The following is an 18,079-nucleotide window of genomic DNA, read 5'->3' as shown; positions in this document are numbered from 1 at the left end:
GCCAAGTGTGGAGACAACAAAATGGCCAGGACAGGTCTTAGGAATAACAGCTGAACCAAACTGGACACAAGGAAGACACAAGAACCAGAAAGCCATTTGGATTTTTTAATTCTCTTTTTAAATACTGTACAGTGAAAAATAAATACGCCTTCTCATCCACCAGATAAGGTTGGTCCCCCTTCCCCTGGGGGACCTTGTTACCCCCTTCATACACACCCCTGGTTCTACTCCAAAACCTTCCCCATGCCTCCCACCCACTTACACCCTTACTATCCCCGTCTTCCACAGTGATGAGGCCCCAGAAATCAGGGGTACAGGATGGGAGAAGGGATAGCAGGGGAAGCCCCTGAACTGTCAAATCTGGGTGGGTCAAGGAGCACCCCGCACCAACAGGCGGAGAATGGGGGTGTTCAGAGAGATTGGGGCATTAAGAGGATAAAGGCACATCCAGTCTGATGGGGAAGGAGAGGCTCCCCTCACCCTGGGGGTAGGGTGGACAAGAGGGAGGTGGGTATGACCCTGTTACACACCCCTCCACTAGCTCCTGGAGGTTGGGGGGGGACCCAAGCTTCTGTGCCACCCCCCTCCCCCCTAGATAAGAGCAGCTCCAGCGCAGGTCAGTCGGGCCTGTGAGGGCCATGGTGTTGGGCAGCAAGCGATATGGAGAAGGGAGGGATGCGGGCTGGAGGTTTTATGAAACCCCATTCACCAAACTACCCAACTCCAGGGAGATGGAGATCTCCCCATTCTCTGAGGGGCCCTTAGGAAGCTTGCTGACAGAGTCACCCTGAAGGGAAAGTGGGAAAGAAAGAAGTGGTCAGTAGAAATTCAGGTATTGACATTCCCTACCATCCAAGCACTCCTGGCATGTGGTGACCCAGGGATTGGTCCCTGATCTGACTCTAGTCATTCTCACTGGGCCCATAAAATATGAATCAAACTTTCCTCTCTTCTTTCAAATTTTCCACTCTTCTAAATGTAGTCTAAACTCCATCAGACACAGCCTTTGCTGCAATTTAGCAAGAGGTTTCTTTGGGAATTTTGTATCTCTTGCCCTTAAAGAACAAAAAAGGGGGAAGGAGTAAATTACATCTTGCCTGCCTACCTTCTGTCCTGAAAGAGAGTCCTCTGAGGGCTTAGTGCGTTCCAGGGTTGGCCGCTGGCGGCTCTGAGACTCTGCTCGGGAGATATAGTCCGCCACAGTCACTGTGGAGGACAGAGGACCAAGAGTTTCAGAAGGAACCCAGGTATACAACCCCTAGATACCCAATGAACCCCAATCCCTGGTTTTCATAGGGTTGGAAGCATCACATTCTCTCAGCTCTAAGAAAGGACACTGGCACCCAGTGTTAGCTGACCTGGCTGACGGTCTCCACTGACAGAACCATCAGTACGGTTACCGCGGTTACGGCGACGGCGGCTCCGATTCCGACGCTGGGGTCTAGACTCATCTTCTGTGAGACAGGAAAAATTCAGAGTTACGCATCCAATATCCCACCCCTCAGTTCTTGCCCAGCTCTAGTTTTTAGACACCCCTTACCCAGGCCATTTTCTGTCGTGCTAAGCCCATCAGATTCCAGGCCTCCATCCATGATAGTCCTGTCTTCATCAGTGCGGCGGCGGCGGGAGCGACGGCGCCTGGCACTTGCTGGGGGTGGTTCCCCAGGCTCTGAATCAATTGGAGGCTCTGGTTCAGATGTGTCCAGTAGGCTGTAGGGATTACTGTCTGGATCTTTCAGCACTGGTTAGAGGAAGAAGAAGAATTGGGAATCCAACTTTCCACCAACTTTCCCTTTGGCCTACATTCATGAGCCCAGCTGCCTGGTACTGGTACCTGAGCTAATAGATGAAGAGTTGTATCTCGAGGTAGGCCGGGGGGCAGGTGGAGGTCCCCTACCCCGGCCCCCAACTGGCCGCCTCCGGCTTTCTTCCCCCCGGGTTGGGGGATCCCGATCTCCTGGCCCAGCTCGGATAGGCTCTTCTCTCTTCTCAGACTCGGTCTCAGAAGCTGTAGATGGGTCTGAGCTGGGGCCTAAAGAACACAAGTGTTCAATCAGGTCACTCCTCACCACCCCAGAATACATCACCCCCCCAAACTGGAAGACTTCTCCCTCTCACTCACAAGTCCCTCAGCTAATTGTCATTCCATCACTCCTCCAGCTTCCACCCAGACCTCTGCCTCTCCTCACAAGCCCCACCAGTTTGCCTCCCTCTCCTGCAGCTGTCTTACCATAGGCAGGACCACCTGTCCTCCGGCCCCGGCCCCGGCCCCCATAGCTGCCCCCATAGGTTCGTGTGGTGTGCAGAGAGGAGGAGCTCTCATCTGTGGTATATCCAGCCTTGTCACTGCCACCGCTGCCTCGCCCACTCCCAGGAGGGCGAAAGCCCAGCCCAATCTGACGAAGCTGTTCATCAATTTGCAGCCTCTCCAAGCGAAGCTGCTCCACCTCCTGGTTGGGTAAAAGAAGGAGAAAGATATGGATGGAGGAGTAAGTATAAGATCAATGAACAGTCTCCTTTCATGCTTCTCTGCCTGACCATCCCTACATATGTAAATTCTCAGGAATGTAAGAAGACATTAGTTAAAAAAATTCTAGGATCCAACCCCACAGCCCCAAATTCCCAGTGGTTTCTATTCTACTCAGAGACACAAATTGGGCACAACTCCTAACTTGATCCACTAGCAGTCTTCGTCCCTTGCTAGACCCAGATCTTTCCTCTCCCAGGTTCCTAGACTGGGTACCTGCAGGTAGGAAAGGTGATATTCCAGCAGAGCCTGAGCATTGCTGATATTCTCTCGGGTGCCAACAAATATGAAGGGAACCATTCCCTGGAAAATAGAGGGAAGGGAAGATGGATTAGAAGGAGAGCCAAATGGAAGTATTAACTCCACCCTGACTCCTATGGAAGCCCAACCAATGGGATCTTTATTATTTTTTAATTTGGGGGGGGGGGGGGGAAGGAGAAAGAAACATCAATTTTGTTGTTTCACTTACTTATGCATTCATTGGTTGATTCTTGTGTGTGCCCTGACCAGGGATCCAACCCACAACCTTGGCCTATTGGGACAATGCTGTAACCAACTGAGCTACCTAGCCAGGGCCAATGAGATCTTTCTGGCTCTACATCTAGGGGGAAACAAAAGTTCCCATGCTCTACCCCACCTAGGAATCCCAGCCCTCAGAGAATAGCTTCATGAACAACCCCATCTACTTCTGGACACCAATCTCTAGACGTAGTTGCCCATACCTCCTCCCTGGGGTTCTTCTTGTCATTATCACCTTCTACTCGAACCCTCACCACACCAGATTTATCCACAATCTCCTGGATCACTTTCCCATTCTTTCCAATCACTTTGCCTGAATGGATAAAGGAGGAATTAGACCTTTTTTTTTAAGGAGAGAAAAAAGAATCAAAACAGTTAAGATAAACAGTCTTTCAGTTTCTATATATAGATTTTGTTTATTCTCCTTCATCTAGGATCCTAATGAGTTTTCACAGGACAAAATATTACAATCTCTAGAAATCTGTTCTTCCATTTTTGTCACTCCTACTACAGACTATTTGTTCTGTCCTTGTGAAACTAAAGTCCACAGGGAGGTGCAAAGCCCCGAGTTGCTTTAGAGAATCTCACTTCTGGCCCCCAACTGTATTCTCTTTTATATATACACACCCCCTACTCACCAACCAAGTTCCTGGGCACTTGCACAGAGTCCTCAGAAAACTCAAGGTAGCTTCGGGCCTGTCGGCATGCCTCAGGAGTCTAAGAGTAGTAGAAAGTTGTTACTAAAACAGAGAACTTGGATCTCAAACAATGATCTTTCTGCCACTCTTTGTCTTTGGGAAAATTACTACCACCGAAGTCAGAGGGAAAGCAACATGACTCAGGTTTCTTTTCTACTACACCCTCTCTTCTCGAATCCCCTAAGAGACCTAGACAACAGATATCTTTTGCTGACCTCCCCATAGATGCGGAAGGTACAGGTCTCTTCACCCAACTCAATGGCAGTCACCCCAGGTACTTTTCGGGCCTGCTGGATGTTGGCACCATGAGTCCCAATTGCCAGTCCCATCAGGTCCTCTCGCACTGTGAACTCCTCTTGGAATGCTGCCGCCAACTGCTTACTGGTCTGAAACGAAAAGGCACTGTAGTAATCATAGTGGTGGAATCTCAGAACACCTATCCCAAGTACCTGATGCTTTGCATAACTTCAATGCAAAAAAGTATGTGACAGCAAGCCAGAACCACCCTGGAGTCTGCTGCCACCAGGTCCTGTGCGGAAAATTCAGGAATTTTAAATTCCACTCCTACTTTCCAAATACCAATGGCTTGGGGGAAAGGGAAGAAAATGAGCACAGAGTTTGGACTTGGAGCCACCAAAGTTCTAGATTTAGCTCTAACACTATCTGGTTGTATGATCCTAAACAAAACACACACTCTGTGCCTCAGTTCTATCATCTGCTAAATGATCACACCTGACCTACTCCATTCCCAGACTATCAAGAGACTCAGTAAGACTGGTGAGAAAGAACTTTTCACAAGGTAAATATAAGCAAGTATAAGGAACCACTACCTTAACCAAACTAACATCAACTCCCAAAATAAAACCTGAAAAGTTGAGCAGAAACAACAGGTTAAGAAAAGCATAAAAGGAGCCTATAGGACACCGTATCACTTCACTTCTTAACCAGCCCTTTGAGAAATCCCTGGGTACAAAGGTGGGAAGAAAGGAAAGGTTCTAGAAGAGTGAGTCCTAGGTAGGAAGCACCAAATAGTAAAGACATCTGAGACATTCCCAGATCAAAATCTATGACTTCCTACTTCCAAGACAGATGAGGTTGAATTATAGCAAGGATTTACACTAGGCAAGAAGAGAAGGCTGGAGAAAGGAATTAAGTTGGGTGTTCAAAATAACTGTTCCCTGGCCAGTGTCCTCAGTGGTTAGAGCACAGGTCTGAGCACCTAAGGGTCGCAGGTTCGATTTCTGGTCAAGGGCATGTACCTGGGTTACAGCTTTGATCCCAGCCTTGATCAGGGCCCATGTGGGAGGCAACCAATTGATATGTGTCTCACATCGATGTTTCTCTCTCTCTCCCGCCACCTTTCCTCTCTCCCCCCTTCCCTCCCTGCCACTCTCTTTAAAAATCAATGGAAAAAATATCCTTGGGTGAGGATTAACAAAAAAGGGAAAAAAAAATTAGGAAAGGAGGGGAAACAATCTAATGGGATTTTACATATACCTTCTAGAGAAGAATGCCAAGGGTGCATGTTGTATTATTTTTTTATCCTTTATATATTCAATATTTTAATAATTTTAAAAAAACCAAAACACAAGATTTCTCAAAAACAAAAACATGTCCCTATTCTTAAGACCTTGTACCTATGGTTAACTTGGCTATCTGGTATACTTTCCCACACAGATTAATACAGCCAAGTCCTAGAGGAGTTAAATATTCTACCTTTTGTCATCAAGAAACCTGTTCATTGAGAAATGGAGCAGATATAGTCTGTATTATCTGGAGGTAAAGGTGAATTTATTTTTAATGTTTTTATTGATTTTTAGAGAGAAGAAGGGAGAGGCATAGAGATAGAAACATTGATTGGCTGCCTCCTGCACCCCCCTTACTAGGGACTGAGCCAACAACCATGGCATGCGCTCTGGCCAGGAATTGAATCAGTGAATTCTTGGTTCATGAGTTGACGCTCAACCATGGAGCCACACCGGCTGGGTGATAAAAGCGAATTTTTAACTGCAGTGCCCTGAGTAGCATTCCTAGAGATGTGAAAGATTATCATGATCCAGAATTTACACAGGCTCAGAGAAAAGCTCCCCTAAAAGACCAGTTCACTTGATAAATGGAAATGCATGTTCAAACACAAATGCATACCCTACTCCTTTGGAATATAATACCTAAGAAAAGGAAATCTGACCATCATAAGATGTCAGAACTCAAACCTCATAGAAATACAAGGCTGGGCAAAAGTAGGTTTACAGTTGTAATACAATTATTGCCCGGCAGGTGTGGCTCAGCAGTTGAGCATCGACCTATGATTCAGAAGATCGAGGTTCAATTCCCGGTCAGGGTACATGCCCGGGTTGCGGGCTCCATCCCCGGTGGAGGGCATACAGGAGGCAGCTGATCAATGACTCTCTCATCATTGACGTTTCTCTCTCTCTCTTCCTCTCTCTGAAATCAATACAGATATATATATATTTTTAAATTTATTTTAAAAAATACAATAATTAATAATACAAGAATAAACTGTTCTGTGTAGTCACAACTATAAACTCACTTTTGCCCACCCTTGTATTCTAGTCTAACCTCACTGTCACAAATGAAGATAAAAGCTCAGTAAAATTAAATGATCTGCCAAAGGTCAATTATTTGACAAAGACTTAGGATTCCAAGTCCAGTGGTCTTCTCAGTGTACAAATGGTTCTCAAAAATATCCTTCAAAGTGTTTTGGTTCCCAGAGGTAATTTGAGGGATGCCAGTGGAAGAAAAAGCCACACCCCGTTCTGCTGCTCCGATTGATGTTTTATGCACACTGCTTTCAAGTAAATTTCACTTAATCAAAGTCCCATGGCTCAAAAAAAGTTTGAAAACAACTGTACTATAACATGATAGAACTCTGCCATCTGGAGGAGTCTGGGATAAAAGAACAGATCCAGTTATAATGGCCCACAAAGGCTTTAGTCTTTGTCTTCTATAAACATAAGAGCATGAGTGGAGGCTGGGGTAAAAAGGGAGGACAATACCAATATATTCAGCAGTAAAGAGTAAAGCCAAAATCTACCTCTAGGTGCTTCGTAGCTTCTTCATTGCGAGACATGAGTAGCAGTTTGGTGCGCAGGCTTCGAAAATGCATATCACCCAGCAGGGATGCACGCTTCACAGGGGCTTCTGTGGTTGACTGGGAATAAACCAATGGAAGTCATTAAAACTGACTTTGAATACATACTGGGGGAGAGCCAGCAACTGGGAATCAGGATGCCTGGTCTCTGGAAAAGAGTGGGAGTTAAGAAATCAAGCTAGAGAAGAGGAAAATCATTGTCAGCCTCACAAGGGCCTACTATCTGGGTGCCTACGGGAAGTGATTTTAGGCAGCAGGCACAGGTGAGAACTACACAGTCTATTTGAGAGTCTGAGAGTCTAAATATGCAAGAGAAGGTCCTAGCCCAGACTGCAATATAATGACCAGGTTAAAAAAAAAAAATTAAGCCCGGCCTGCATGGCTCAGTAGTTGAGTATCAACCCATGAACCAGGAGATCAGGGTTTGATTCCTGGTAAGGGCACATGCCTGGGTTGCGGGCTCAATCTCCAGCAGGGGGGACGCAGGAGGCAGCCAATCAATGAATGACTCGATGTTTCTAGCTCTCTCCCCCTCTCCCTTCCTCTTTCTGAAATCAATGAAAACGTATTTTTTTAGAAAGGAATTAAAAAAAAAAATTTTTTTTAAATTAAAGTCCGACATAAGAAAGGCTAAGGAAAGGTAAGGATACTTAGGCCCTCGGGGCTCAGGAGCAATAAAGTCCTCTCTGACAAATATAAGCAAATTGTAGCTCCTCCATTTCTACAAGGAGTTAAAAGGGGAGAAGAAAAAATTGTTCAAAGGTCTTACATGAATAAACTCACCAGGATGAAGAGCTCACTATTTGTGATGTTGAGAAAGATGCAGTTTGCTCCCAACGCTTTCTTGAACTCTTTATGGACATTTTCATTGGAACAGCTGCAGAGAAAGAGAAAAGGGTTCAGAGGGCAGAGTGTAGAGTGCAATCAAAGGTTCAGGGGAGCCCTGGCCGGTGTGCAGTGGTTAGAGTTTCAGCTGCTGCACCAAAAGGTCGCCGATTTGATTCCCAGTCAAGGGCACGTATCTGGGTTGCAGGTTCATCCCCATGTGGGAGGCAACCAATTGATATGTCTCGCTCACATCAATGTTTTTCTCTCTCTCTCTTCCCCCTCCCTCCTTCCATTCCACTCTTAAAGAAAAAAAAAAAAAAATCAGTGGAAAAAATATCCTCAGGTGAGAATTAACGAATAAAAAAATAAAATAGCCCAGCCAGGCATGGCTTAGCAGTTGAGCACTGACCTAGGATCCAGATCACGGTTCGATTCCTGGTCAGGGCACATGCCAGGTTGCAGGCTCGATCCCCAGCAGGGGGCATGCAGGAGGCAGCCAATCAATGACTGTCTCACCATTGATGTTTCTATCTCTCTCCCTCTCCCTTCCTCTCTCTGAAATCAATAAAGATATATTTTTAAAAATAAATAAAATTAAATTAAAAAGGTTCGGGGGGGATGGAGAAAAATAAGACGAGGAAGGACTGCAGTAAAGGAACAGGGGTTAAAAAAAAACAAGAACTGGAAGCAAGAAGGGCTCTGGAGGGCCAAGGGAACAAGAGACAAGACTGAAACTGGGAGTGGGGTCCAGGAGAAATAAGGGCAAAGAAGAGGGCTGTAAAGAGGGCCCACCACTCCCGACATCCCTAACACTCACGCTTCTCTCAGATCCTCAGGAACAGCCATGGTAACCTTGAAGAAGCTGCCTTTGGTTGCAAGGGGATTGGGATTAACTGGCCGAAGCCGTTCCAAGGTGACAATCTCATTGTAAGTGGCATCACAGGCAGCATATTCAATGACATAGAACTGACCAAAGGAAAGAAAGGAGAAGTTGTGGATGACCTAAGTTTCTATTTCCCACCTTTCTATGACTAAAATACTTGTTTCAGCAATTCTCCAAAGACCTTCATAATCACTCACATCTCCCTTCATCATCCGCACCCGGGCCAGCCACCAGCCACAAGGTTCTTGCTCATTGGCTCGAGAATAAACCTGAAGGGAAGATGAAAATAAAAAAGATATTGAAGGCCATCCAAAAACATCAAGAATGGAATAAGCATTAAGATACTTGGGAAATATCCTTAAACCAAGATAAAGGAAACAGGAGGAAGGAGCTGCTAATTAAAAATCAGAGGGCACCAGAGTTTAGATGCTGTTATCATTAAAGAAAGAAAGGTGAATAATCCTCTGAAACTGGCAAGCTCCCTGAGAGGTTGTTTGATCACAACAGAGATGGACAGGGAACTGCTGCACTTCACTAGTCCACAGCTACCCGGATGGATGTAGTAGCTTAACTTGGAGAGGAAGAAGAGTGAACCAACCAGGAAGGAACCTATAATACTGGTATTATGGTAAAGGAGATGCAGTGAAAAAAGTGGAATTTAGAAAGGGTGGACTCCATGGCCCTTACCTCCACCTCATCCCCTTCTGTGATCTCCTTATTATAGTCAGCTGGAGGTGGTAGCCGCACATCCCCAAAAGGAATTTGTCTCTCACTCTGCCAGCTGCAAATGAAATGGTGATATGAAAGCTATCCAAGCTAATGTGGCTGCCCATTTCTTCAGGAATGGGTTATTGCCTGAAATCGCTGGGCAATTTCCACCTTCCCTGGTGATGAGAGGCTAAACCCCAGGCCTTGCTCCATAATGGTATATTCCATCTCTTGCTACAATCTAAATACTGGATCAAATGCCCTCCCTACCCTCACTAAATTTTAGCCCTTTCTTCTTCTGGGATCCATATAAAGTTACCCACCGAAACCCTTGGCTCTCCCCCACCTAGTACATGCCTCATGGGACTCAACCACTCCCTCTTCTCCACTCTCCTTCTAGGATCTAATATACTGGATTCTCTATTCCCAAGGTCTTACTTGTTTTCAAAGAAGATGGTGACAGAGTCTTCATGGACATCCTTCACAAAGCCCTAGAATAAATTTTAGAACAAAGTAAAAAAAAAAGAAAACAATTTACCACCATCTTAGCCATTAAGAGTACAGAGACATTCCGAGGCCTGTAAGAGATGTAGCAAATTCCAGAAATAAGATGAGACAGAAAGCGGAAAGGGGCAAATCACTTGCATCAAAACAGCCTGGGAACTGGTGGTCTACTATAGCTCCCACAGGGGACTTCCTATCTGTCTGCCTCCTGTTGTGCTGAGCAGCTTGCCAGAATTCAATTAAAATACCAACAACATTCAGCAAGGCTAAGAATATCCCATGAGACAGCGTGAGGCTGTCCTGGAACACCTAGAGGACATCAGGATATGCCAAGAAGAGAGAAGGGTCTAGCTCTCCAATACAGCAAGAGACCTGAGCAAACTTGGTGCCTTGATGTATACGTCCTAAAAGAATAAACCGAACATTGGAAAAGTTGAAAACAATAAAAGAAAAAATTTACAGAAGGAAAAATTAGAACTTAAAAGATGTGAGATTTCTGAATGCTAGCCTGTAACACTGCTAAGCATTTGAAAAGGATAGTAAAATTTGTAGAAGCCCCCAATCTTGAGATCATGATGAGAAGAACAGGGATGAATGAATAGCCGGTCTACCTAATTTCTGTGTCCTCACTGCAGAAGCCAAAGCTATGCTCCCAATGTTCAATCCTATGCTCCCAATTTTTCTACCTTCTCTCCCTATTTTCACATACTCAAAATTAAGAATCACAAAGTTTTATAAAGTCCAATTCATCAGTTTGTTCTTTTACAACTGAGCTTTTGGTTTCATATCTAAAAAAATGTTTGTCTAACCCAAGGCCACAAGGTATACTCCTATGTCTTCTAGAAGTTTTAGTTTTTATTTTACATTTAGATCTATCATCTATTTTGAGTTAAATTTTGTATATGGCACAAGATAATTTATAACAAAGTTCATTTTCTACCTATGATATCCAGTTGTTTGAGCACCATTTGTTTAAAAGACTATCCTTTCTCTACTGAATTGCCTTTAATTTCTGTCAAAAACCAGGAAATGTGCCCCGGCCAGTATGGCTCAGTTGGTTGAGCATTGTCCTATGCACCGAGAGGTCACTGGTTCGATTCCCAGTATGAGGCATGCAGGAGGCAGCCGAACAATGTTTCTCTCTCCCCTTCTCCCTTCTCTCTCTAAAATCAATAAAAACGTATTTTAAAAAATTTTTTTAATTAAAAAAATCAGGAAATGCAATTAATATATGACAGAAATTAGATGAGTGGTCGGTGGAAGATTTGTGGGGAGTGATAGGAAATGTTCATTATCTTGATTATGGAAATAGTTTTTTTTATACACACACACATATATGTCAAAACCTAACAAATTGTACAATTTAAATATATGTACTTCATTGTATTCCAATTATACCTCAACAAAGCAGTTAAAAAATTTAGGGTGTTCAGCCCAGTCGGACTACCTCAGTTGGCTGAGCATCCTCCCATGCACTGAAAGGTTGCCAGTTCTAGTCCCAGCTGTGTCATGTGACTGAGTTTTGGGGTTTGATCCCCAGTCTGGGTGCATACAAAGGGTGGCTGATGGATGTTTCTCTCTCTCTCTTCCTCTTTCTAAGCATGTCCTTGGGTGAGGATTAAAAGGAAAATTAGAGGGTTCAAGCCCCGACTGGTGTGACTCGGTTGGAGTGTTGTCCCATAGACTGAAAGGACACCGGTTTGATTCCTGGTCACGGGACATATCCAGGTTGCGGGTTCAATCCAGCAACCAATAGATGTTTCTCTCTCACATCAATGTTTCTCTTTCTTGCTCTCCCTTCCTCTCTCTCTAAAATCAATGAAAACATCCTCAAGTGAGGATTAAAAAATTTTTTTTTTATTAGGGGGCTCAAAAGGCTAACTATTCCTGAACTTTGCAACGTATTAGGAGAGAAAACACCAAACACACACATTGTGTCACTCGCACCTCACAGAATTAGACAATCATAAATATTTATTATACTGATATTTCCTTATGGTGGGAAAATCTAAACCTAAATGTCATTTTTAAAAAATATATCTTTATTGATTTCAGAGAGAGGAAGGGAGAGGGAGAGGGAGAGATAGGAACATCAATGATGAGAGTCATTGATCAGCTGCCTCCTGCAAGCCCCACACTGGGAATCAAGCCTGCAACCCAGGCATGTGCCCTGACCAGGAATCGAACTCCGATCTCCTGGATCCTCGGTTGATGCTCAACCACTGAGCCACGCCCAGCCAGGTTAAATGTCACTCTCGATATAAGCCATCTTTCTCTTCTTTCAGATTGGATCTTGTTATGGAACCTGACTACTGCCCAAGGCATTAGTACTCCTGGTACTGTCTGGCCCCTTCCTTATCCATGCTTTAACTTTCTTTGCTATTCCCTTCCCCAGAAATGGTTTTTTACTCTTCATTCAGCTCCATGACACTGACACCTACTATTCTCCATTCAAGTCTTCTGAAGCACTTTTACTCCTCACTATTTGCCTGAGTCCCTCTTCCTTTTTCAGTTCTTAGCTCCTTAAGTTTCCTCCCCTTTCCTCCCACATCCACTAATATCGTATCCCTTCCCACTTCTTTTCCCCCTTTATAAGGGTGTGTCTGGATTTCTAGAAACATTTCAACCAGCCTCTTCAGCTGACTTCATCCAATTCTTTATCCAAAATGTTTATCTCTAAGCTTTAGAAATAATTTATAAAGAGTAAGCTATTCTTAAAACATTTTAGGGATGAGACAAAAGGAGTGGAAAAAAATCACTTGCCTACCTCTTTGTTTAGAGATAACCACTCCAAGATATACCTATTCACAAAGGATATGCCTAAAGCTCTAATCCAATTCTTCTCCAACAGGTCAGAGTTGGCCCTCAGGTAGAGGCAGCAATGACACCCAGGTTTTTCTAGTTACCATGGATCCCCAAAGCAGAAATGCAGAACTCAGAATGGAGTTTTCCCTCAAATTACTCAGCAGTTCAACCAAACATCACTTACTCGCCCTGACCGGTTAAAGCCTTGGCCTGTGGATTGAAGAGTCTTGGGTTCGATTCCAAGGGCACATGCCTCAGTTGCAGGCTCAAACCCAGCTCTGGTCAATGCCATGTGGGAGGCAAGCAATCAATGTCTCTCTCTCACATCAATGTTTGTTTCTCTCTCTTCCCCTTCCACTCCCTCTGAAAAGCAATGGAAAAATATCCTTGGGTGAGGATTTAAATAAAATAAAAAAAGTCACTTATGCTTCCAGGGTCTTTTTCCTTCAAATATTCTCCAAGTTTTTTCCTCAACTTCATTCATATTTCATCCCAGTCTCTGCTCCTTAATTCTACCCACATCACCCTAGTTTTTTCCTCCAAAGATACTAGTGGTAGACAGTGAGATCCCGGTTCTGCTTAGTGCATGCTCATTGGGAAGATAAACAGGTGAGAGCAGGAGTTGGTGAGTAAATCTCTAGAAAACCAACTAGATCCAAAGGATGACTCAATTCACTGGCCATGGCATTTCCCGGCTTTGGTTTATAGGGCCTACGACTAGACAGAGGAAGAATGAGTCCTAGGGTCCTAGGTACTTCAGTTTCCTCAAATTCTAAAATTGATCTTGCCTTCAACCTATCTTCTAGTCCTGGGCTGTCAAAGAAGAGGGAGTTCTGGGAGAAAAGGAAGAAGGGTTTGGCTTAAAACCACATATGGAAGCTGAGAAAAGAATGGGAATTAGGATTTCCAGGCAAGGTCTGGAAAGTTGGATGATTATGCCCGGGAAGGTGAAAGATATTTCATTTGGGAGAGTACAACTGAAAAAAAAAAAAATACATTAAATTCTGACAGAAAAGAAGAGTTGATACAAAATAACTTAGATCCCAAACCTGAAATTTGCAGTTTTTTCATAAAAGATCAAAAATAGGACCAAATTCTAAGAGAGGAGAAAGGGACCTTCCCAAATTTACAGTTTGAGAAGCAATGTAAACACTCCTAGACCCACACACTAAAGTGTGCTGAGTCATGAATATTAAATCAGTAGCAACATCAGAATGGGTACATGACACCGAAAGTTTAAGAAAAATTAGTCTGAATTTAGGGATTTTTTTGTTGTTTTTAACTAATGCATGGGACAGAAAACACTAAAGTGGTCAGAACAACAACAGCAAAAATCTACATTACCTGGCTTTGACTGAACTCCAAACTCTACTCTCTGATTCAAGGTATCCTGTCCCCAATTCACCCAAGTCTATCATTGAAAGAGCCCATAAGAGAAAAGGGAAAGACTGAGAAAGAGATTTTCTGCTGGATACACATGTGGACAGGGAAACATCCCCCTTCCCAGTTGTTTCACACAGTTAATTTGAACTGGATACCAATCTTTCCCAGCTGTGCTTGGCTCCCATGCTTCCTTGAACAAAAGCAAACATCGCATCTTGACTTCAGACTCAATTTAAGAATCTAAGAATCTGGAGGTGGGAAGGACCCAGATGAAGCACAAGATACTGGGGGAAATAGGGCTAAAATCTTATGAGGGAGGATAGTCTAACAAAGGTAATACAGGTTTGGGGGAAAAGAATGAGACAAATGTACTCTATCAGAATCAGAAAGGAATTAAAAGGCTTTGCCAAAGAAAACAGAAATGCTATGGAGGCAGGCTAGAAGAAAAAGTCCTGTGAATTAGAAAGAATGCAGAAAAAATGACAGAAATCAGCTGGGAGCTTCCTTCAGACAGTGAAAAAGGTGGTTCCTGGGGATTACACAGGAATATAGAAATATCAGGATAAAAAGTCTGAGACTTAAATTGAGAGAATAAGATACGGGTACCCACAGGCACTGAATATCAAGAAACCTGGTGAGGGAAGAGAGAAATAGATAGGCATTTGGAGTGGGTAAAAAAATGACTTCACTGAACTTTATCAATTGAAGCTGGGGTAGTAACCTTCCAGTCCAAGGGCAAACAGGAGACCCTTTCCATGGTAAGATGTGACTTCACAGGGAAGGAGTTAGAGAAAATCATTTCCAAGGGCATGAGGTAGCGGGGTCTATTACAAAACAAAGGCTTAAGGGGAAGTGAATGAAATGCAGCTCTTCTCACAAGTGATGTTATCAGAAGATATCTCAGCTCTTGCTCCCTCAGGGTAAAATGAAAGAATAAGACAGGAATCAAAAGTCTGCAATGATTACAACCATAAAGTCCAAAGAGTTTCCTGAGACAAGAGGGGTCTTTTTCTGGCTTAACCTAAATGTGAAAAAAATGTCCTAGAAAGTGGATTCAGTAAAAGTTCTAAAGAACCAAATCCTGGGCAAGGGGGGAGCTTAAGTAAACAAGGATCTTTTAAAGAAAGTCCTCTTCTTCAAAAAAGGCTACGTGAGATTCCCAAATTGGGAGACTTGGCCATAAATCTTCTAGAAGTGGAAATTCTTAAGAAGATAGAGGGAATCCTCAAGAACCCTCCCCTTTTAGAGATCTTGAATATGAAGCTTACATTCCTCAAGATGAAGAAACTATATGAATGATCTAAATGTATCTGAGGTCAAAGTGAAATAATAAATACAAATCCATCCTTGGGATAGAATGGTAGACCAGCTAGCTTTAGGATAAAGGGGCGGGATGACAGGATGACAGGCTTGTGAAAAAATGCCACCTTATGGCTAGGAGGCAACTTGACTAATACAATCCAGAGTTCCTGAGGTCAAAGATACCAAATGCCACAGATCACAGATTTTGACAATTTCTCCTTGGGCTGGGAACAGCAAATATAAGATCAAAGTGGGGTGCCTTCCCGTGCCAGTAGGTAGAGGCCTCTAAAGGAAGATGAAAGGATATAATGTGGCACGGCCTTCCCAAGGAGATAATAGGGAAAGAATAAAGAGAATTCTCCATGTGCTTGGACTGTGGAGAAAGTGTGATTAAGGTCTAAGATATGTCTTCTACTAAGAAACAGGTAAAGTCAGTAAGACACTGGGTATATGGGGCCTTAGGGGGGAGGGGGTGCTGATCCAAGCACAATAATGTCCTGATGTTCACTCTCTCTGAGATGAAAAAAAGCAGGTATAATAGAGGGGCCAAAAATACGAGGACGGGGGTTAAGGTCCAAAGGTCTCTCAAGAACGGCTTAGGGTGGGAGCGTAGGTATAAGGTTCTAAGGGTCAGGACTCCAGAGGCTCGATCCCGCCCCACTTTTCCTTGCTCTGGCCTGAGGGTGGGGGCTAAAGACGGGTGTCCCGAGTCGGCGCACAGTCTCACCTTGTAGAAGGCCCCGTTGGAGCCGCGCACCTCGACGGGCAGTCCCGGTTCCACATCCCCCCCAGAGGCCAGACCGCCCATGGCGCCGCCGCCGCCTCCGACTCCCCCGACGACTGCGGCAGCGGCGGTCTGAGCACGGGCCGGGCCAGGCCCCCGGCGTTTCCCCGGAGGAGGAGCCGGAGGGGGAGCCGCGGGGGGCGGGAGCCGGGCCGGCCCCACGGCAGCCCTGCCACAGCCAACGAGCAGGGGGCCGGAGCCGGGCCGCTCCCGGTCCGCCGCCACCGCCTTGGTCTCCGCCACCGTGAGAGAGACGGCCGCCGCCGCCGCTGCCTTCGTCACCTCAGCTTCCGCCCGCCGCCGCCCCCGCTGCAGCCTCTGTCGCGGGACCCGCTGCTGCCGCTGCTGTTCCACGGCCTCCACCTCCCCCTGCCGCCGCCTCCTACTGCGCAGGCGTACAGGGCACCCGCCCGCCGCGCGCGGGGCCCTGAGGGCCACGGCGCAGGCGTCAAGGCTGGCGACTCAGCTCGCGCTCACCAGCGCAGCAGAGCTTCCACACTCCCCTTCGCTCTCTCACGCCCCCTCTTGGTCGCTTACTTTGCGCTTGCGCAGAACGAGATTGGTGCTCTTTCTTCGCCACCCCACCATTCGAACACCCCCATCTCTTCCTTTCCCCGCCCCACAACACTGAGAGCTAACCAATCATGGGGAGGGAGGGGCCATGCTCGCTCAATCGGATTGGACTTCTGCTGCTCTGGCCAGACCACACCCACTTTACTGTGCGCTCCAACAGGCTTGGACGCGTTAGGGATGGGCATGCGCCTGAGTGACTGCTTGGTCACTTTCCCCACCTTTGTCTTTCTCCGTGTGCACGCCCCAAGCAAAAAAAGAGGAGGAGTCGAAAAGGAAAAAAAAGAAAAGAAAGTGTCCTGTGCGCATGCCCTGAGGCTTACTGTCCATGCACACATACATATGGACTCTTCTGAGCATCAGTAACTGCGATAGGAAATTTGAGCGTCGTTCTTGCCTTGAGATTCTGATCATCCATATAATGACAGGTTAAAGAATAGTTTCAAAACAGAACCTAAAAGCAAATGCCACTTAGCACAAGATGTGATCTTTTAAATGCTGAGGAACTTCAAAATAGAAAACAATGTCATGGAATAAGGATAGTAGAGAGGACATTTCAGATCCTTGAACTAAGATAAGAAATTTAAATAGAAGTGAATAGCACAGATATTAGAACCGTGTTGTGCATTTAATTATTTACCCAATATTTATTAAGCCCATGCTGTGTTCCAATCACTGTGCTAAGTACTACGGATACGAAGCCATGGTGTGTGGTCCCTGATCTCATGGAATTTATATATTGCGGAAGTGGCAAACAAAGAATTTTTTATCTTTAATCCTCACCCAAGGATATTTTTTCCATTGTTTTTCAGAGAGAGTTGAAGGGAGAAAGGGAAACATCAATGTGAGAGACACATCAGTTGGTTGCCTCCCGCACATGCCCAGACCTGGAGCCAGGGATAAAGCCTGCACCCGAGGCTCTAACCACTGAGCGAAACCGGCTAGGGCCAAACAAATAATTTTTTAAAAATATATCTTTATTTATTTCAGAGAGAGGAAAGGAGAGGGAGAGAGAGAGATAGAAACATCAATGATGAAAGAGTCATTGATCGGCTGCAGCCCACAACCAGGGCATGTGCCCTAACAGGGAATCGAACCCCTATCGCCTGGATCCTAGGTCGATGCTCAACCGCTGAGCCAAGCCCTGCTAGGCCAAACAGGTAATTTTTAACAAGTTATAGGTTCAACAAAAGACTTGATGGAGATAAAGACTCAGCATAAAGAGAATCCCAAGGAGATAAAGGTCATTGTTATTCAGAGTGATCTGGGAACACTGCTGCAAAGGAACTGAAGCAAATTGAGAGTTGAGGGTTCAGTATGAGTTTGTTAGAAAAGCGCAGTAAGAGTACTCTGGAGAAAACAAGGAATACACTGGTGCAGATAAGCAGAAGGAACCTGTCCCTTGGGGAACAACAACTAATTCAAGTAGTATTGGTTTAAACTAGGGAGATGCAAA

At 45.0% G+C, this 18,079-nt stretch overlaps 1 protein-coding gene across 1 annotated transcript; it reads right to left on the bottom strand.

Annotated features, from left to right (window-relative positions):
- Nucleotides 1-92: 92 nt before the first annotated feature.
- On the bottom strand, nt 93-16,299 carry FXR2 (FMR1 autosomal homolog 2). The gene is made up of 17 exons (XM_016222467.2): nt 15,997-16,299; nt 9,714-9,766; nt 9,255-9,348; nt 8,765-8,836; nt 8,502-8,650; nt 7,640-7,733; nt 6,800-6,916; nt 3,960-4,130; nt 3,685-3,763; nt 3,250-3,359; nt 2,744-2,830; nt 2,231-2,450; nt 1,835-2,032; nt 1,541-1,741; nt 1,359-1,454; nt 1,106-1,206; nt 93-787 (listed from the first exon to the last, which is right to left on the bottom strand). The coding sequence occupies exons 1-17, from the start codon at nt 16,075-16,077 to the stop codon at nt 692-694; spliced, it is 2,019 nt and encodes a 672-aa protein (XP_016077953.1). The 5' UTR covers nt 16,078-16,299; the 3' UTR covers nt 93-691.
- Between the last annotated feature and the right edge of the window lie 1,780 nt (nt 16,300-18,079).

This window comes from Miniopterus natalensis, chromosome 17 (assembly GCF_054644295.1).
Source record: "Miniopterus natalensis isolate mMinNat1 chromosome 17, mMinNat1.hap1, whole genome shotgun sequence".
In the NCBI taxonomy this organism is placed as follows: domain Eukaryota; kingdom Metazoa; phylum Chordata; class Mammalia; order Chiroptera; family Miniopteridae; genus Miniopterus; species Miniopterus natalensis.
Note: the sequence above shows the minus strand (reverse complement) of the source record. Positions and strands in the feature narration are given on the sequence as shown.